We start from the raw sequence: 21,402 nt of genomic DNA, 5'->3' as shown, positions 1-21,402 counted from the left end.
AAGCAGCAGTACTTTGATCCAAAGAAGAAACCATGGCCTCAGAACATTATGAATAATCAACTATCATATTGATAGTTATGTCATGTTAACATAATCAGCCAACAGAGCACTAGTTCTTGATGGAAACGCATTTAAAATGTCATATTCTACTCTACAATGTAATAATTACAGTCTGTTGCTCCTTCTTGCCACAGTAATTAACTGCTAAAATGAATTGTTTAATCAGTCTGCAAAAGTTGTTTATTCCATTATTGCACTGCCAAAGATTTTCTTATGAATATGTATAGACAATATTTGCCTTGCTTGCCAGTGTATCACTGATATTCAATCCTGAGAATCAGAGCAGGTTTTTTTTAATAGAGACAAGCAAATTTTTGTCTAGACTGTGTGCACAAATGTTATTTAGGTCTAAGACAACAGCATTGTTGAAGCAGTAAAAAGATACTTCTGCACTTACATACCAACTTAATCCAAGTAAAGGCAAGTTAAGAAGAAGTGTTGATATTGAGCATGTTAATATACCAGGGGCCTTGCTAGACCTACCTGATAATCCGGAGGAGAGGAGGGGAGATCTCGCGTTAGGAATAACGTGAGATCTCACCCTTATTCAGACGGGAGCCACAACAAGCTCTGGAGGAGAGCTGTTGCGGCCGCCATTTTTTAATTTTTAGAGGCAGCAGGAGCCAGGAAAGGTAAGTAGTTTTTTTTAAGTCTCCTTCTCTCCCCCCCGACCCCGTTCTCCTTCTCCCACCCGCCCCCCACCCACGATGTCTGATTCCCCCCAATGTCCCCCAGCCCCGTTCTCTTTCTCCCACCCGCGATGTCTGATTCCCCACCCGATGTCCCCCAGCCCCGTTCTCCTTCTCCTGCCCACCCCCCAACCGCGATGTCCAATCCCACACCCGATGTCTCCCACCCGCAATTCCCCCCCCATGCCCCCAGCCTCCGTTTCCCGCCCTCCCATGTCCCCGGCCTGTGATGGCCTCCGCTGCTGAGTCCCTGGCCTGTGATGCCCGGCCGGGAGATATGGCAGCTCTGGGCATCACAGGCCGGGGACTTGGCGGCAGAGGCCAACACAGGTTGGGGACATTGGGGGGGCGGGAAATGGAGGCTGGGGACTTGGTGGCGGTGGGAGCGCTGCAGCCCGTCCGCTGCTTTTCCTGGTTACTCACGCGTAAGTGCGGTAGCCAGGAAAAGTGGCAGACGCGCGTGGTCCCGACCTGAGGCCGGGACTGCAGGAAGAACCGCGCTACAAGTGGTTCTGGTTAGCGCGGTTCCAGGGCGGCTCGAGCCCTGGCTGAGGCCGGGATCCCCTGTGCATCATTTGGATGCACAGGGGCGAGCACGGGCCTCACACCGCGCTAACCTCTGGTCTAGCAAGGCCCCAGGATTTATTGCAAAATCAGGTTTTAGATTCCAGCAACAATTATGCCACTGTAGAGACCTATACAATTTCTTATTCTGGTAGAACAAGAGGGCAGCATGCAATGATGAATTAAGGTTTTTTCTGCTAGAAATATGTCACAGGAAATACTTCCAAATAGCACCACCTTCACTGCCAATTGAATATGCACATTCATAGTCTTCAGGCAAGGTTCTCAAACCTGTATTTGCTGTGGTAATGTGGATGCACATATCACTGATGGGGGAGAAATGATGAGCAGACTAGGGGGGTGGGGGACTTAATCCTTCCCTTCCCTCCAATTCTCTCCTGAGAATGTCTCTCCTCCTTCAGAAGCAGTCCCCCACCACTACTCCGCAACTAGGCCTGCATTTGGTTTGGGAGTTCAGCTGGTGGAAAACTGTATCAGGATTGAGGCACTTTTGCAGGGGAGAATTGAGCATGCAGGAAAGATTAAGGGCATGTCTAAGGGATTGCCCAGATGATACCTCAAACTAATAGGAAACATGTTTTCCCTCAGGGAATGGGCTGCAAATGGAGGGTAAACCCATCCAAGCAGCACCTTTATTGAGTATGGCTGGCTTGGATGCAAAATCAATTAAATTCAAATTGCACTGGACTCTTTTTCTTGGCTTGATTCTAAAATGAGTAATTCCTGAGTGTCGATTCATCAGTAATTTAAGACTGTATTTTGCAACTGACAGTTGTGTTATTGTTTTAGTGGCAAATTATCAAATGTGACTTTTGCTTTGCAAGTAAGTTGATGCTGGCTGAAAGTTTAAGACAAGATACTTTCGTCTTTTCAAATAAATTTCTGTACTTGCTAGTCCTTTAAATATTTGTATTTGTTGGTGTCCTCATAATATGTGTTCTCTAGGTGACGTACAACATGTAAAAGTAAAACATAACAAATTCAATACTAAAATCGAGCTCAAGGAATGAAGCCACCACCAACCACAGTCTCTGTATCCTTGTATGTTTCCTTGTACTCTTCCGGAAACAAACGGCCTTATCGTGCCAGTATCTTTTGCTTAGTTGCATCCTTGCAATAAAGATGAACACAAACCACACTATTTTCTTTCATTTCATGCATTATTCTAATCAAGATAGTGGTGATCTAGCAAGATTTGTAAGAGTAGGGTATCTCAATCCGCAGATTGCATTATTACCTGGTAAACTCGAGTATCCTTGCAAAGCTGCACTCTCGGGATCTTCTTGCTCGGAAACTGGACCACTCAGAACAATACTGCTCTCTGTACTTGAAGAAACCGTATCAGGAGGAACAGGAGCAGGAAAAAGTTTCTCCAACACTTTCTTTCTGAACGCTAAAAAGATGGCAATAAAATAAGTTTAGCAATTACAGTTGATTGTATTTATAACTTGAAATAAAACCTTGACATTCTTGCTGCCATTACCATTCAAAGAGCATTCATTTTTAAAGAGAAGGGAATGGGTCGAAAGAGAGAGTTTGAAGAGCAGGATGCTGTTTTTGGGAGCCAGTTCACAACTGGCGGAAACAAGTGTGTGCTGATCACAAGAGGCTTTACAGTGTGACATCAGGCCCTACATACAGTTGCAATTTTGTGGCAATGGAGTTTGACCTCTACAAAAATAGGCACACAAGAGTGATTTAATGCAGGGTATTAATTCGTCCTCAAGGGGGAGGTATGTCTCAGTCTATACGTTGCATAAAGGACTACCTCCAGTATTAGGGTGACCATATGAAAAGGAGGACAGGGCTCCTGTATCTTTAACAGTTGTATTGAAAAGGGAATTTCAGCAGGTGTCATTTGTATATAAGGGGAACCTGGTGAAATTCCCTCTTCATCACAACAGTTAAAGGTGCAGGTGCCCTGCCCTCTTTTAAATCTGGTCACTCTATTTTTTATTATTATTATTATTTTAAATTTTTATTTAATACTTCAAACATACATCCATACAAAAAACAATACTACTTAATACATAAAATATTAGATAATATTGATAACATATATACTAGCTTATTCTATTAACATAATCATACTTAACATAAAAGTGCTCCCCCCTACCACGGGATCTTATTCCTGTTTCCAAAATCTCATTGCTTCTTCTGGAGGTGCTTTCCCACTCCCCTTTGATAATACAAATTCTAGAAACTGTTTCCATATTCCCTTAAAATCATTCATTTTTATCATCCCTCGTCTAACTTTTATATGACATGTTAATTTATCATTAATAGCGATATCCCATATTTCTTTATACCAATATGATAATCTCCTTGAACCTTCCAGTTCCTAGATATCATTAATCTTGCTGCTGTTAACAAATTTGTTATCAATTCTTTTGTCTCTTTACTACAATTTAATTTTCCGTAAAATGATAACAATGCCACTATAGGTGTCTCTTCAATCTCCATTCCTAAAATTTCTTTTATCTCATTAAACACCATTTCCCATAATTTTTGTACAAATTCGCATTCCCACCACATATGTAAATATGTTCCTTTTTTTTTTACAACCTCTCCAGCAATTTTCTGAATTCAACTTATTTATTTTATTTAATCTCACCGGGGTTAGGTACCACCTCCATATAATCTCATAATAATTTTCTTTTATCCTCACAGACATATTTCTCAACACTCTTTGTTTCCATATTCCTTCCCAGCTCTGTTGTCCTATTTGTTCTTTCAAGTCAGTTTCCCAAACCACCTTGCCAACACTTCCCGTCTCCCCCTTTTCCACTAGTATTCTATATATTTCACTTGTTAACCCTTTTATTAATTTGTTTTCCCTTTTCCCAGTTTTTTTTTAAATCAGGTCCTCAAATTTTGTAACCGCTCTACACTCTCCATTATCTTTTAACCATTTCTTCGTCCATTGTTCTAATTGAAGATAGTTTTCTAGCCAATCTTTTAACTTCATTACCTTCCTCTCTATTAAACTTTTCCCCAATTTATCTTTTAAGTTTCCCGGAAAGTTCCGCATCATTATCACTGGTGATATTGGGGAAATACTCGAAAGTAAATACTTTTTGTATACTCGCCATATTTCCCAGTGATTTTTTAAAAGGGGGTTCTCTATTTCTTCCCCCCATTTCTTTGCATAATCTCTAAAAAAATATTTTCTAATTTCCAATCTATATCTTTTCTCTTTCTATCCTCCAATCAACTTAAATCTCCTAATCCTATCATGTTTCGACTACATGTCTCAACTTATTAGCTACGTAATATAATTTTAAGTTTGGGAGCCCTAGCCCTCCTTTTTTTTGCATTACATACCAACTGTTTTTATTTAATCTCGCTTTTCTATCACCATTACAAAAGTTATTTACTATACTCTGCCAACTTTTTAATTCTTTTTCTGATATTCTTATTGGTAACATTCTAAATAAATGACCTTTGGTAAAATCCTCATTTTTATTAGGGCTATTCTTCCAAACCAGGATAAGTGTATCAGTTTATATTTTTCTAATTTGCTCATAACTTCCTTTTTCAAACTATCTAAATTTTCCTTTTCTAAATCTTCTAAATTCTTAGTAAGTTTAATTCCCAAATATTTTATTATTTCTTTAACTTTCATATTCTTCTCTTTATTCTCCCAATCTTTCTCCTCCTAAATCCGGTCACTCTAGTATAGCTCCTGCACCTTTAACTGTTGGGATGAAGAGGGAATTTCCCCAGGTTCCCCATATATACAAATGACACCTGCTGAAATTTCCTTTTCTATGCAACTGCTAAAGATACAGGAACCCTGTCCTCCTTTTCATATGGTCACCCTATCCACTATTGTACAGTCGCAACTCTTTCCATAACTTGGCTTTTGGAACAAAAGCCACTTGGTGCTGCTTCCATATGGATCATGTCCCCTGAGATGAGCACGAGAACATCTGACCAAGTAGTACTTTATCTTGGGGGTGGGGGAGTACAAAGGAGCTTGCAAGTCTTGACATTGTAAGAGAACTACACTATTGACCCAAGCAATGAAATTGACAATTTATCCCAAGGAAGCAAACTACTAAAAGGGAACATGGGAATATGCTGCAAGGCACACAGAACAAACATGCTAGCTCTTTGCCAGAAGTGGTTCTATTGGAACATCAACAAGCATTCTCACTGCACCACCGGTTTTATTTATATTGCTACATATACAACAAACTACAGTTACATCAGGGCCTACCTAAGATACGTTTGTATGTGAACTGAAAAGTGAAAGTAACTACCCCACCCACAGTACCACTGAAGTTTAACAAAATGACCCCAAAAGGAAGATGTAACTTAGAAGCAGGACAAGCAGAATTTGCTTCCTGAAGAAAATGTTTTCCATTGTATGAGATCTAGGCTGGCCCTGACCAGGATGCTGTGAAATGAAAGATACAATGCATTTAGCACTCTGGACAAAACAATGCCGCTTGGACAACACGATAACCAATGGTGGTTTAAATAATCAACGGTTGGTTATTTAACCCACCATGGGTTATTGTGTGGTGTGGTGGGAGTTTTTTGACCAATGGTTGGTTATTTGGCCGACAGAGAGAGAGAGGCCTAATCTACACCTAGCAGGATATTGCACTATGAAAGTGGTATGAAAGCAGTATATAAAAGGCAGGAACTACACCAAGCAGGATATAGTGGTATGAAAGCGGAATACGGTATGTGTCAATAGGCCCCAACTGTTGTCAGTGCACTTCAATACCGCTATAAAGCAGTAGTGTGGCTCCTGCTTTTTATATACCGCATTCACACCACTTTCATAGTGCAATATCCTGCTTGGTGTGGATTAGGGGAGAGAGAGAGAGTAATAAAATTGAGTAGGAAAATGACATCTGTGCCTTAAGGGCAGCCTACTCTAAATCCCTAGCAAAATAATTATAATACTGCCTAGGGGCAAAAAAGCCTCTCATGGATTTTTAAGAATCCTCAAGTTTTTTTAAAAAAAAGTTCTATCTATGTGGAAAATGCAGTTTTGGTCTCTTTCACATCATGCACCATATTCAGACCAATATAACTCAAGGAACAGTATTCACTGTGTACGGAAACAATGTATAAACTGCTTTAGTAGGGAAAAAGTACTCTCAAGTGTGCATGGGGGAATCTTTGCCTTTTAACATTGATCTAGATATGCCTGTAGGCAAACGTCTTCACATTTAAGCGTAAAGAAGATACACTACTGTAGATGTGGAAAGCAGCTTTCAACAGAGAGGAAGAGAATGTTCCACATCAACTACTATGATTTTACTAATGAAATAGCTGGATTTGCTATTTTGAGAGTTGGGATATAATAGACATAATTAAAAGTCTGTCATATGCATAGGAGAATACAGCGCTGGGATGCTGCAACAAAAGACAGGGGTGGCATTCTCTCTGAAAACTGAGGCCACATCGTAACTGAACAGATCCACAAATGCAGTGTCCAGGTCCTTGATGGCAGCCATTAATATCTTCCTAGAGACTATCTGCCCCCATATGCCTAGCACAGTACCAGCCCAGGGAACACCATGTACCAGGTTGGGGAGGGCTGGTGTACCCCAAAGAGACTTGGAACACATAAGGATCTCTGTCGCACCATCTCAGTTCAGACATAACCCTGGCCAAGTTGAAGACAGGTCCTATTTCCATATTTGGGAAATGCATGCCAACAGCAACTTTACCAAGGGTACATTAGACTTGCAGAAGGGGTACCTTACAGCTAGATCTCCTAGTTCTATAGCCACTAACCCACTGGCTTGAAGACAGTGTGATGCTTTCATCACCATGCATCCACCAACAATTTGGGAAGGAAATAAAAAACACTTTAGGGTGCAGTTCTTTGCTTGTTTAGACATAAAAAAGTCCTACAACTCCAAGCATACCCTAGCAAGCATGGCTGGCTGGCAAGATGCTGTGAGTTGTAGGACTTTTATCTGCTGAAACATACATAGGATTGTGCCCTTAGTGGCACTGGAAAATGTCCTTCAGGTACTTAAGAAGTGGAGTTACCCTTTACCAGAGGCCACCCCACTATTTGTACACAAGAGTTGTAAAAACTGGGCATTCCATTAAGATCCAAAATATCTCAATATCCAATTAGTCAATTTTCAAAAGGTTTTCCCCCTTTTGTTTCAATTAGGGTTCTACCATGTCATATTTACACGGAGTGGGGAGGGAGGCAAAACACAATTGCAATATTCATTGCTAGTCTTTTAAGGTGAAATTGCAGTGCTGGCTGGTACTCCAGCCTAGGCTATAACCAGAATCCATAATCATAGGAGGTGCAGAATGCGTGAAGAGAAAATTAGCCCCCTGTTTTGCATTTTCACTAAAGCCAATTATATAGTGCATTAAATTGCAGACTAAGTGAAACATGCAGTAACATCTGTTTACTTCTTTCTTTTCTCTATGCAAGAAGCTCTGACTAAAGAGAAAATGTAGCAACAACTTTTTCAGTACTAAATACTTTATACTTTGCTAATTTACTATGGTATTTATATAACTGCCCCATAACAGAACTTCTCTGAGCAGCTCATAAAAAACCATAACATTGAAATACAATATGGAACAATAAAAACTTATTTAAACTTGAGTTTTTAAACAAAATTAAAAACACAAAGTTTTAAACTGATAGGCCCAGGCTAAAAAAACATTTTTTTAAGAAGAAGGAAGAAAAGCTGTGTGAATAATAATATCTTCATTTGGAGCAGAAAAGATTAAAGATGGCTCCAGACAAGACTCTTTGAGAAAGCTGTCCCATGGCTGGGATGACACCACCAAAACAGCTATCTCCTTAGCAGCCATCTGCCTCATCTCATTTCAGTGATGTGTCCGGAGCAGGGCCTCTGAAGAGGATCCTAACGTTCAGGTAGGTATATATGGGAGAAGGTGGCCTTGCAGATAACCTTGTCCGGAGCCATTTAGTGATTTGAAGATTAAAAGCAGCAATTTGAAGTGCAGCTGATAGAACCACCCTGTCACCATCCTCAAACAAAGTAGGACCAGATACCTCCACAAATGAATCAAACAAAGTAGGACCAGATACCTCCACTAATGAATTGTGGAGCTCAAGTCATGACAGATGCTTTATTTCCTGCCCAAGAATCCCCAAAGTGAAATACAAATGAAAACAGTCAAATTGAGAACAGGACAAACCATCTTTAAAACATCTAGAGAGTAGAGTAAAACTATTTTAAAACCATCAAAAGCCAGCCTAAAGGGAACAGTTTTAGAGTCGCCCTAAGGCTACCTTCTTTGCTGGATGGACCCTCATAATTGGGATGCTGCCACAGAAAAGACCCGTTTACAGAGAACTTCATGCATATCTTTCCTCTCAAAGTGCCTTGCAAGCACATCACAGCATGATAGTGAGGATTCTACCACACCTCTGCCAGGCCAGATTTCAAAATGCACATAGCATGAAGTTGAGGCTTGTCACATTTGCTTTACTCTTGTATAAGCATGCATGGCGTTGATTCGGATTGGGACCAACCCCCCCCCCCCCCACACACACATTTTTTTCCAAAGAAAATCCTCCCCCAGGGATTAAAAAAAGAGAAGTCTCCCTTTCCACAAACTGATACTTTTTTCTTTTGTTCTTTTGGATTGGAAGGAAATGGTAGGACGTAATGTTTAACTCCCCCTCCTGGAGTATGGTAGCCCAAATCAGAAGACCACCATTTGCCCATTTTCTTACCTATGCTGAAGAAAATGCATGTAGCATCTTACTTGACAATTCATCTTTTGTTCTAACCTTCTGCAAAGTTAGTATATTATCTCCCATTTGGAGGCTGCAGAAAGGACTTACAGGATGGCCAGAATCCTGAGACACACTAATTTCAAAGTATTCCATTTGGAAGATTTCCTATTAAAAATGTTATAGGATCATTTGTTATGGTGTATTTAAGTGTTTTTACATGAGTGCTTTCAGTGCCAAGGGGAAATATTCTATACAATTCATATTGAATGACGGCTTGTGTATAGTGCCCAAAGTACCAAACCTCTTGAAAGCTAGTGAGCATTTATAACATTGGTTAACATGTACTTGACACCCCACAAATCAGATGGTAAAGAACAAAGTGCCTGCTAAAAGCTATGACTATTCTGTCCCATACACAAAGGCAGCTTCACAATCAGACCTGTATTAGCAAGCAGTGACAAGCTATGCTGCTTGCTTTTCAATGGTGTATTGCCCTAATTGTCCAGGATCTGCAATGGACCCATATTTTTTTTAAAAAAAAGAAGATTGCAGAGAGTCTATTTGTATGTTTCTCAAGCTCAGGACAATTTGCGTAGACCTGCCCATTCTGCACTAACTTTGTAGCTGCCGTTTTCCAAGCTGGCTGATATGTAAATGGGGATATGTGATAACTCCTAAATGAGTACATGCAGAAAGTTCATTTTGGTGCCCAAAATATAGGTTTAAGTCAAGATGATTAGAAAAACATGTACACCAACCACCCTGAGTTCCTTGGAGGAAGGGTAGAATAAAAGTAAACAAACATTTATTGAAATCAGAAACAACTTTCAAAGAGCACATGTTTTTGACTGACATGCAAGTACATTTTTGAACTTAGTGTTGTTATTTAGGATGCACTGTGACACTGTTTCACACCTGCATAATGGACAGCATTTATCAGTCCACTGGACTATACTGATGGTAGTAGAGACTAGTAATAATTATTCTAACCATCTTGACTTTAAAATCCTATCTTTTGCCACCAAACTGAGTTTTCTACAGTCACTTGCGTGTTATAACATGTCCCCTTTTGCATGTCAGCCATCTTGGAAAATGGCAGCTACAGAATATGCATGTTTACTCAAGTTATTGGTGTTCCTATATGGACCTGAAACACATGCAAACATCAAGATTCTCTGCAAGTCATTTTTTCTCCCCCAAAGCAAAAGTCCATGATAAATCCTGGACTATTAAACATGCTGATGTAGCTACAAATGCTCACTCCAGGCTGTGCATTTGTAGGGTGCATAATGCCACAGAAAGCCGTCTTGAGCATTCTGAAAGCACATCTATGCCCACCCTGAGGCACAAGGAGTTGAAAGGAGAGATAAAAAATCATTATAAAATTGCATTTCAGTGTGACCAAGTCAGCTAGTATTCTCCTAACTGATATTTTGAATGTCGCTGCAATCTCACTCAAACAAGAAAAGAAACACCTCCGTTGCTGGCCTCAATGCCTTCAAGATTGCTGATCTATACACGAAGAGCAAAAGAAATAAATGGAAGAAAAACCACTTATTTTCTTTGAAAACCAAGTAGCCGTGTTGTATTGGAGAAATGACAATTGCTGGAATTTTGGATGCTTTACAAGAAGTGTAGACAGCTTGAGACCATACAGATGTTGGATTGCAACTCCCTTTAGCCCTAGCCAGCATAGCCGATGGTGAGGGATGTTGAGAGGTGCAGTCCAACATCTGGAGGGTCACACCTTGCTTCTGCATAGAACATCCTGTGCTATAAAGAGGCACTTGGAGGGCAAGTCAGCCAAGCCAGGGCTGCAAGATCACCAACATCATGTACATGAAACAACAAAGAGTCTTGAGATGCTTTAAAGACTAACACATTTTTATTCTACTGTACCTGATGACAGTGTCCACGACAGCTTATGCCAGAATTAGGTGTTTTAGTCTTTAAGGCATCACGAGACACTGCTGTTTTTGCTACCACAGTCTAACATGGAAATTGTTATAATCTACTTGCAATGCTATGGGCTCTCAGCAGCAATAAAGAAAGCAAAATAGCTGTAGAAACACACCACACAGACAGCTATTCATTGCATCCCTGGCAACTACACTGCCACTTCAATGTCTTATGCCAATAACACCCCATATTACCCATAAATAGAAGGCACTAATCAACATGCAGTGACAGCTGGAACATCTCAGTGACATCATGTTGTCATCCACAGAAAGTAGAAGCACACTCCAAAGTCTATGGTTCCCCCCTTCTCAGAGCTTAGCCCAGTGAATAGGAGGGCAGCAACTGACTCGCACTTCACAGCCACCTAAGCTTTTTTTACACCTTGGGTAGTTGCAAACATGGCTGCCTGCTGGTGAATGCTGCCCAAACACTCCCGCTATGATATGCTCCATCTTTGGGTTGTTCACCATGACAGGAGAACCAGGAACTCTGACCTGTCTCTCCTCTGACAAGCAAGAGTTGGGATCCAGTTTAGCTGCTCCTTCTCACAGTAGGAGTGATCGGGCAGGTTGTACTAGCACTTGCCAGGTTCACAGTCTGGGTAGTAGTGATTTATTTATTATTTATTCATTTATTCCGTTTATATCCCACCTTTTTATCTCCAAAGAATCCAAGATGGTGTACATAATCCTCCTCATCTCCATTATTATCCTCACAACAACAACCCTGTAAGGTAGGTTGGGCTGAGAGTCTGTGACTGGCCCAAAGTCACCTAGTGAGCTTCCATGGCCAATGTGTGAACTGGGCCATTGTCAGAAGCCGCAGGGCTCTCTTTAGACAGGGGATTGAAAGCCCTGGCAGCCAAAGAGCAGCCACGTAGAGAAAACCACTCTTTTGTCAGGGCACAACAGGGAAGGAAGGGTTGTTATTCCACTTCTCAGCCAGCTTCATAGACAGGCAGTGGAACGGGGAGGCCTGCACATGGAAGCAATACTACTCCCCAACCCTGGTGAAATTTCTAGGCCTGCTATGGGAGCACTGCCTACACATAACGCTTCCAATGTATTAGTAATTAGTAATCTTGCAAGGGAAAGGAAGCTATTTGGGTAAGGAAGAAGGTATACAGCAACTGCAAGCTCTTACTAAACCAAACAATCCAATAGCTCAGTAGAAGTGAATGTTGCAACACTGATTTGACCCTCACTCCTACAAGATGGAAATGGAGCTTCCACAAGGCAAAGCCTATCAGGTGAGCAGCGACAATATCCTGTGGAATAGGGGAGAGGATGCAGGACTAGAAAGGAAGCTTCCCACATCACAAAGCAACACCCTAACAGCACAGCCAAGACAATGGGGCTTTTAGGCTCTCCCCAGGGTCCAGCCCATGGCACATCTACTTCCCTGTCCCCTCATATATGGGAGAACTATCAGCTAAAGAGGTCTTTTATGGAACTGTACCTCAGTAGCATAGTAGCGAGCTGCACCAAGATTGTGGAACTCTCTCCCTGGGGAAAAACTGGGAACAGGGCCAGTGCTAGACTATTTTGCGCCCTAGTCAGGCGCCCCGTACTGAAACCACCCCCCAACCCCAGCGCCTGGCTTCGAAGCCAGGACACTGGGGTTAGGGGGTGGGGCAGCACCATTCTGAAGCCGCTGCCGCAACCCCCAACCCCAGCGTCCTGGCTTTGAAGCCAGGAGCAGGTGCTGGCTTCGAAGCCAGGACGCTGGGGTTGGGGGGCGGCCGGGGCAGCAGCTTCAGAACAGCGCACCCAGAAGTGGCTTCCGGGCGTGCTGTTCGGCGCCTTCCTTTGCTTGGCGCTCTAGACCACCGCCTGAGCTGCCTCTATGGCAGCGCCAGCCCTGACTTAGAAGCCCCCACACTTCCTGCTTTTAAACACATCTTGAGAGGCTTCTTGGGAATATTTTCTATGTATGTCAACTTGATTATTTTCTTTTCAGCCTGTGCTATTCTTATTATTGATTTTATTGTTTTCATGATGATATTTGTAAGTCATCTTGTGATGGAGGTGAACACCTGGCCCTTGGAGAAATTCAAGAAGGCTATGCAGGCAGGATGGGTGACTTCTATGGGTTAATTAGGCCTATAGGCCAGAGGTTACCCCCACCCCACCCGCCATCATAACGGATAAGGAAAAGTTAGATGGATCTACTCTGAGAAAAGAGAGACACACCAATTCTAGTTCACTAATTTGATATAAATATACCAATGAGATGGTCAACATAGGCCTGAGGTGATCACAATCCAATATAGAAAAAAGAAGCTATTTAAGAGAAAACTGATCTTAGAAAAAGAAAGATCTGCAGAGATACTAAGTCCTACCTAAGTTCTCTTCCTGATGTTAGTAACTTTGTCTTACACTTACTGAGAAAGCTTGTAAAGCTACAAGAATTGCTAGAAGTGAAACCAACATAGGATAGCTTCTTTTTTCTATTATGTAGGTGGACAAGGTTTCCTCCCCCAATATGCTTTTACATCAGAAACACTCAAATATTAGTACTAACTGTAAGCACCTCCACACTGTGCTTCTCAAATGTTTATACACTTGACTATTCATATGAATTTTTGCCAACAAAGCTCTACAAATTATGTATTGCTTAAAAGAAGCCAGACTAGGAAAGCAAGTGTCTGCCACTCTTAGAGAAACAGAAATATTCTTCAGCTCAATGACAGCAAAGGAAAAGAAATGTTTTAAAAATATAATTAGAGCCTGACAATGCAGTATACGGGATGCATTTTAAAAGGAAAGAAGGCAGCATAGGGGGGGGAAAGCCATGATACTGGAAGGTTTCACAAGAACTGAATTTGGAAGAGGGATTAGAAGGAGCAGCAGTGTAGATAACAGAAGGGGATGTTTGAAGGATTTGCAAAATATGGAATACATACTGAAGGCACAAAAGCAGGAATGGAAGCAGTTAAAGGAGACCAACAGCAGGTATCTCTACTTCCCCTCAAGAGAAAAATAGCAGCTGGCAGGGGGTTGATCAAGAAAATGGTGCAAGGACAGAAAGACACACCTCAAACAAATCTGCAGCCATTCCCAGCTGCATTTATGCTTAAAATAAAAGCACAGGGAGATCCAACTCTCAAAACTCCCACAGAGCATGCTTTTTGGCTCTGACCCATTGATGTCACTGGAACAGTTAAACCTGATACAGAAAGCTTTTTAAGCAACCAAAACCGGTACACATTTGGCCTGCATTTGTCAGAAGACTCCACAAAGTTATTCAACAATGGCTGTGCCTGCATGTAACAATAAACTAACATCCTGGAGAATCTTGGTTTATCAATCATGCCCAATTGCTCCTACTTGGCTCCTCCACTAGTGGGAGCAACTAAACAAACCAGAAATTTGCCAACAGGCAAAACTTAGGGTACATCCTTACCAGGGCTGGTGGTCTGTCACTCCCTTAACAAGATGGCATCTGAAGCCAGGGTATGTTGTTGGTTTCCAATTACTGGTTTGTTTGGGAGCGACAAGCCAGGAATCAGTCCTTCTCCGCGAGCCCCTGCCAAAGGAAGTGAGGCACGTGGCTACCAGGAGGAGGGCCTTCTCTGCTGTGGCACCCCAGCTGTCGAATGAGCTCCCTAAGGAGGTTCGCTTGGCACCTACACTGTATGCTTTTAGACGCCAGGTGAAGACCTTTTTATTCTCCCAGCATTTTAACAGTCTATAAATAAATTTTAACTTGGTGTTTTAAATTTGTAATTTTGCATTGCTGCTGCTTTTAATCTGCTTGAGCTTTTATATTGTATTTTATAGTATGGTTTTATACTGTTGTTTTATACTTTGAAAGTTTTTAATTTTTGTGAACCGCCTAGAGAGCTCCGGCTATTGGGCGGTATAGAAATGTAATAAATAAATAAATAATGCTAAACTTTTCCTTGCTGATGAGTTCCTGGTTTGTTTAGCTGCTCCCCACTTGCAGGAGGAGACTAGTGGGAGTGATCAAGCAGTGTGCATCAGCATGCTGGCGAGATCACATTACGCCAGTCCTTTTACAACTTCATTGGCTGTCAGTCCAGGTCCAGGCCCGATTCAAAGTGCTGGTATTGACATTCAAAGCCCTAAACGGTTTGGAGCCAGGTTATTTGAAGGAACGCCTTCTCCCATATGTACCAGCCCGGACCTTAAGATCATCTACAGGGGCCCTTCTCCGTGAGCCCCTGCCAAAGGAAGTGAGGCAGGTGGCTACTAGGAGGAGGGCTTTCTCCGCTGTGGCACCCCGGTTGTGGAATGAGTTCCCCAGAGAGGTCCGCCTGGCGCCTACACTGTACTCCTTTCGTCGCCAGCTGAAGACCTTTTTATTCTCTCAGTATTTTAACACTTAATTTTAACTTAAATTTAAATTGTACTGTTCTAACCCTGTATTTTAATCTTATATCAATTTTGCTGCGTGGTTTTATCCTGGTTGTGCTTTTTATACTGTATTTTGTATTTGTGCTTTTAACCTGTTGGTTGTTTTATTATGGTTTTAATTTTTGTGAACTGCCCAGAGAGCTTCAGCTATTGGGTGGTATAAAAATGTAATAAATAAATAAATAAGCATGCTACTAATAAACAATAAGCCAGGATTCTCAGCGATTCTGGTTTATTGTTACATAGAAACACCACCATTGTTGCATAACCTTGCAGAAGCTGACCTGGAGTCCTCTGCCAAATTCAGGCCTGACAGTTGCTCACCCATTCTTAATCATTTTGATATGCACCAGGATAATATCTCCTGTTTGTTCAGCCTGCAGGGAGGATCCTTGCCATGCTTCTTCATCTTTACGACATTATGGCTGCACTGCAGCTTTCCCTTCTCCCATAGGTCAAATGTTCACATTCTATAGCTTCTACTGCGGGCGCCATCTCTTCAATTTAGTTAGCAACGTGAGACAGTAATATACCTATGCCACTTTTTGGGTATATGGATAGATAATCTTGGGATAGCAATTTTAAAGAGTTATAAACTGTCCATAGGAAAAATAGTATAGCAAATAGATAGTAGCTAAGGGCACAACCCAATGCAGGCTTGACAGAAAAAAGGCCTACAACTTTTGGTGGCTGAGGAACGCTGCGAGTTGTAGGACTTTTTTCTCTCTAAACATGGATAGAATTGCACCTTAAGTTCATGCGTATAAGTAACTATAGCTAGTAATTCCACATGTGCTGGATAATATTTATGTTCCTCTTTAAAAGCTGTTATATTAGCACAAGCTATTACAATATCAGTCTCCAAGTATCTCTGGAATGTTACTATGTGTCCACAATCACACATGTATGTAAACACGTGTCTGTACGGAGGTACTTGAAAGGCACAAAAATAACGCAATGTGGCATAAAAATGCAATAAATAATAATAATAATAATAAATAAATAAATAAATAAAATAAATAATATTAGGAACTTTTGCAGAGGCATGGCATACACCATATTTATTCAACATGGGGAAATTAGCTCAAGATATGTAACAGAGCTTAAGGATGGGAAAAACTTACATATTTATTTTACTGCAAATATTTACAGAAAGAAAAGAATAGATAATACACAACTCTAGGCACTGGACTAGCAGATTATTCCTTTACGCTTTCTAATAGCAGTGATACAGCAAGAAAAGGCAGAGGCAGGGTGAGGCATAAACACATAGGTTTCGCTTTTCAAATACATCGAGACCAGTGCTAGGAGCAGATAACAAAGTAAGAACAACATGTCAGGCAAACTTTGGAAGAGTCACAGGTCAAACTTTGGAGAGCAACAGCCGATCAGTGTGTATTGGATCCTGAAATTAGCTTCTTAAGGAAGGCTTGGACTCAACAGTAACAGAGTTCAGCCAAAAGCACCAAGGAGAGAACCTTGTTTATACTCAGGATTGGGTATAATCAAAAGATTCAATGAATCTCCTGGAATGAATAGAAGCCTTCTAGAAGTTTCTGGTAACATGGCTGAATTTGGGTTGGCTAGTTAAGCATTACAAAGCCAAGCTTCTGAGGAACAATTTAATTGAAGGTTCCTAGAGCAAAAGCGATCAAAAGGGCCATAGGTAGATCACATACAGAAGGTTCCAAGTTCAGTCTTTGGTGTCTCCAGGTAGGCTTAGAAAAAATCTTGTCTGAAACCCTGCAGAATGCTGCCAGTCAGTGGGCCTGTTCAGAAGACACCTTAAACCATGGCTTTAACCATGGTGAATAAGGCCTTTTGCTTTATTCACCATGGTTAAAGCCATAAGGTGTCTTCTGAACACAGCCCGGCTTTCTGGCTTAAACACCATGGTTAAAACCATGGTTTAAGGTGTCTTCTAAATGGGGCCTATGACTACAATACTGGGCTAGATGGATCAATGGTCTGATTCATTATAAGGCAGCTTCCAATGGTCCTATGAAATAATCTGGTGGTGCTTTAACATAATAGTCTATCTGGATGTGAGAACATTTCAGGATTGGAAGATATTTCAAATCAGGCCTTTAGATTGGCCAGTTTTCGGTTATCTTGTATGTTGCCTGACTTGGATGTTGATTTGACTATAAGCATAACTTGCATATTTGCAGAAAGGTAACTCCTGTTAATTCATCAGGGCAGAAAACTTACAGGTTGTTAACTTTAAGCACATCAGGTGCTAGTAGCTTGCATATCCCATCTGGATCCTTTAGCTCTCAGAAAAACAGATACCACTGCTAACCCCAACACAGGAACACTTCCATATTGAAAGGTTAGTGGGTACAACAGAGCTCTGGTCACTGTCACACATCCTCTTAGGTTTAGTAAGTAGACTGGGCTGGCCCAAGACATTTTGTTACGGGAAGTGAAGGACAACATCTCTCCCCACCCCCACCCCATCACATTCTAAGTACAAAAGCGGACCAAATTAGCAGTTGAATCAAACTTCCACACTAGCGAGAGGACACCATCTTCTACCACACCCAAGGGCAGCAGGTTAGCTCAGGGGGCACAGGGTAGATCATGTGACACACACACACCTCTGTCCTCCCAAACTTTGCTGCTGCTTGCTCACGCCCCCCTCCCTTAACACCCAGCATCCACCACCTGAGATGGCCGGCTCATTCTGTAATGGTAGGGCCGTCCCTGTAAGTAGACAATGTCATTTACAAAACTCAGGTTCATTGCATTTTCAGCAAACCTGTTCTTCGGAGATAATGCCCGATTCACCCCAAAATTCCTGGAATATCAACTTAGTCTTACACTTTTATCAACATTTGATACATCATTAAGGAAATAAGGCTATAGTCTCCAGGTTTCCATACACCATCACCATTCACTCAATGTTTTCTAGCACCCAGCTACCCTCTTTTGCTAATATCTCCCAATAGTCCTCAAACACAGGAGCCATTTCCAGGCAAATTCCAGAGTCTTACAGATTTAAAGAGCAGAAGGGGCATTCAGTGTTGCATGCTATTTTTGAAGCTTAGTACAACTTCATAACACAGATAAAGCAAATCTATAGCAGCCCTTATTTATACCATTTCTCCCTGTCTACTTAAATGCTACTGGCTGGCTTTCTTTTTACACCAACTGAAGGCTAAGCATCTCTCAAGCACCCTGCCAGCTACCTAAATTCTCTCACACCCCACAACTCCTTCACACTCCCCCTCTCCACAGGGTTCTTCGCCATCCCCCACCGCCATAATATCGGGCCTTTTGCTAACTGGTTCCTTGTCTACTTGCCACTCCCATCTCTACATTCGCCAGCCACATCAGCCAAGGCTCAAGTTACGCTAAGACTGCGAAAGCTGCTCTCTGCTTTACCCTTCTCCTTGCAAGAAGCCTGCCAGGACCCTTACAGGCAAAGCATTTTATCTCTACGCTCCTTTCCAAGGAGCGAGTTCATCCTGCGTTGCCCCTTCCCCCGTCCGTCGCCTCACCTTCCGTCCTCCGCCTCCTAAGGGCCATGTCTCCCGGAGGCGCCCCCCGAATGCAGCGGCGGCGGCGAGGAGTCCGCTCGTGGCCAGCAAGGCGTTGCTGCTGTCCGGCTAAGGAAGCCACCGCGCACGTCCTCGTTCGGCTCCGACCCAGTCCTGGCTTCCTCTTTCCACCCAGGCATGTCTATCAGCAAGGGAGCTGGCGCCTCATTGGCTCTGGAGGCCAAGGGAGGGGCGGTCCCAGGGCCGAAGCGTTCGAATGGCAAAGCGGATCCTTCCCCTCCATGGCTGCTCCGGCGGGGACCGAGCCACGCCGCGCCTCCAGCGCTAGGGGGAGGGGGGGAAGAGTGCGGCTGCGCAGAGCGTGAGAATTCTGCCTCGAGGGTGGTTTTTTGACAGCAGCGGCAGTAGCGAGCGAGCGGAGCGCACAGTAGCTTAAGCAGCAGCAGCAGCACCAGCGCCCGGACGGCGAGAGGGGAATAGCAAGCGGTGCAGTTACCTCTTTAATGCGTGGTGTGCGCGCGCGAGCGAGTGTGTGAGATACATTACAATATACAAGGGAGATAATGTTATTACACATACGCCTCTGCCTCTTTTCTTCTTCTTCTTCTTCTTCATCATCATCTTCCACCACTATTACTACTACTACTACTGCCACCACCAACCACCACTATCTCCTCTTCCTCCTCCTCCTCCTCTTCCTCCTGCTCTGGCTTCTCCTTCACCTGACTCGCTGAGCCCAGCATGCAGCCCACTATCTGCTAAATGAATAATGCACTAGAATGTCCGCGCTGAAAAAGGTAAGGGGCTTCAAAGACGTGGGCAGCCCGTGGACTCAAACAGCACAAGTCCCAGGAACCGGGGTGGGGGTGGGGGGGGAGGGGAGGGGAGGGTGCGTGTGTCCGTGGCGGGAGTGGGAGCGGGGGCAGCCGAGCCCTGATCCGGTCCACTCACCCACCCCAGCGCAGCCTGTACAGAGGGTTTAAGAAGCAAACCCCAAAGCCCCCAAACCGGCAACCCTGGCCAGTGCTGGGTCAGTGCTGCAAACTCTCTCAGTGGATGTGGAGTGAGGGGTGGAAGGAGGTGGGGGGGGCATTGAGGAGGAGATGGAAAGGACTGGTCGGATCCCAGCTGCTCCTGGGATTGAGCGGGAGGGCGGGGGGACACTAAGTGGGGAGCCGTGTAACTGCTGTTACCGCTGTTGTTGGGATTGGTCTTGGGGTGAATTTTCCGTGTTGGGTTTGTTGTTGCAGTTCCTGGGCGATGGGTCCACCTGGGGTTGTTTCAGTCAGATAGGGATGGCTCGCACCTGCTTTGGCTCTGTTTCTTCCGAGGTTCTGCGCGGCAGTCCTTCTTGAGACGGTTGCCGTGTGGGCTGGGGATGTGCATCTGCTCCGGGGTTGTTTCTCGCTCCTGGCGTGGGGGTATATTTGGGGGAGGGGGGTTGAAGAGGTGGGGGAAGCGGGCGTTTCAGCGGCGGCTGCGGTTATTTCAGTCATGGAGGGGGCAGTATGTGCGGGGGGTGGGAGAAGAGCCACTACTGGGACTGTTGCTGCTGCTGGGCGGTGGGGAGCAGTACACTTGCTGGAACTGGGCCGGGGTTCTTGGCTGTGTGAACACAACTCGTGCAAGCGGGGTCTTTTTTTTGGGGGGGGGAGGAGAGACGTGCTCCTTTTAAGGATGTTCCAGGGGTGCTTCTGACAGCAGCGTGTGAACCAGCTGGGAGCTGCATTCATAGAGGGGGGGGTCTGTTATGTCCTCTGGGGGGCAAGACTTTGTGGGGGGGGTACTACCAGAGGAGGACGTAGGGAGTAGTGGTGAGGCAAGTACAACTAGTACTGGAGGTGAATGGAATGACTTGGAAATGAAAGTATGAAGGGAAAGACACCTCTGGCTCTCCTAAATTAATATGGGGGGGGGACGCCTAGGCAATTTGTGGGTGGGTGTTGAGGCTGGGAGGGGGAAGCTTCAAGCAAGGGCAATTAATAATGGGAGACTGAGTGACAGCATGGCAATGGCGGGAACGTGTGTGTGTGTGTGTGGTGTCTCTCATCACTGGGATTGATTTGGTGGATGTGAAGTGACAGTATGTGTGCATGGCCTCTGCGCGCGCGTGTACATAGGCATGAAACCACCACGAATTAATTGGAGGGGGCCTGCTTCGAGGAGTGCTAGGGAACGATTCGGGATGTTGAAGGAACCCGTGGGGGGGGGTCAGGGGTCTTTATGGAGGAAAGACTGGAGATACTGAGGTGACTATATGGGGTATGGGGAGGTGGACAGCAATGGGGTATGCAGTCGACCAGAATCAATTTTGGGGAATTTGGGTCCTAAAGTGGCAGTTTTTGGGGGCGGGGGCTGGCTGAGGATGTTGTTGAGATGTTTGTGGGGTGGTCTCCATTCACCCAGATTTAACGCTTGAGGTTATGGAGGCATCTGGTCTCCACGGACGGATACTATGGAAGGACTGGAAGGATGTTGTCGGTGGGACTCAGGGTAGATGTGTGAGGCGGCTTCTG

General features: G+C 43.7%; 1 protein-coding gene across 1 annotated transcript in view; it reads right to left on the bottom strand.

Annotated features, from left to right (window-relative positions):
• Window positions 1-19,056, bottom strand: part of ERICH1 (glutamate rich 1) — a 65,545-nt gene extending 46,489 nt beyond the window's left edge. Inside the window, exons 1-2 of the mRNA XM_063125816.1 lie at window positions 18,887-19,056; window positions 2,572-2,727 (exon numbers count right to left, since the gene is read on the bottom strand). Of these exons, the coding sequence (XP_062981886.1) occupies window positions 2,572-2,727; window positions 18,887-18,914 (184 nt within the window). The 5' untranslated portion in view covers window positions 18,915-19,056. The remainder of the gene's footprint in view (window positions 1-2,571; window positions 2,728-18,886) is intronic.
• Between the last annotated feature and the right edge of the window lie 2,346 nt (window positions 19,057-21,402).

Source organism: Elgaria multicarinata, chromosome 4 (assembly GCF_023053635.1).
Source record: "Elgaria multicarinata webbii isolate HBS135686 ecotype San Diego chromosome 4, rElgMul1.1.pri, whole genome shotgun sequence".
In the NCBI taxonomy this organism is placed as follows: Eukaryota; Metazoa; Chordata; class Lepidosauria; order Squamata; family Anguidae; genus Elgaria; species Elgaria multicarinata.
This window is presented reverse-complemented; position numbering and strand designations above follow the sequence as displayed.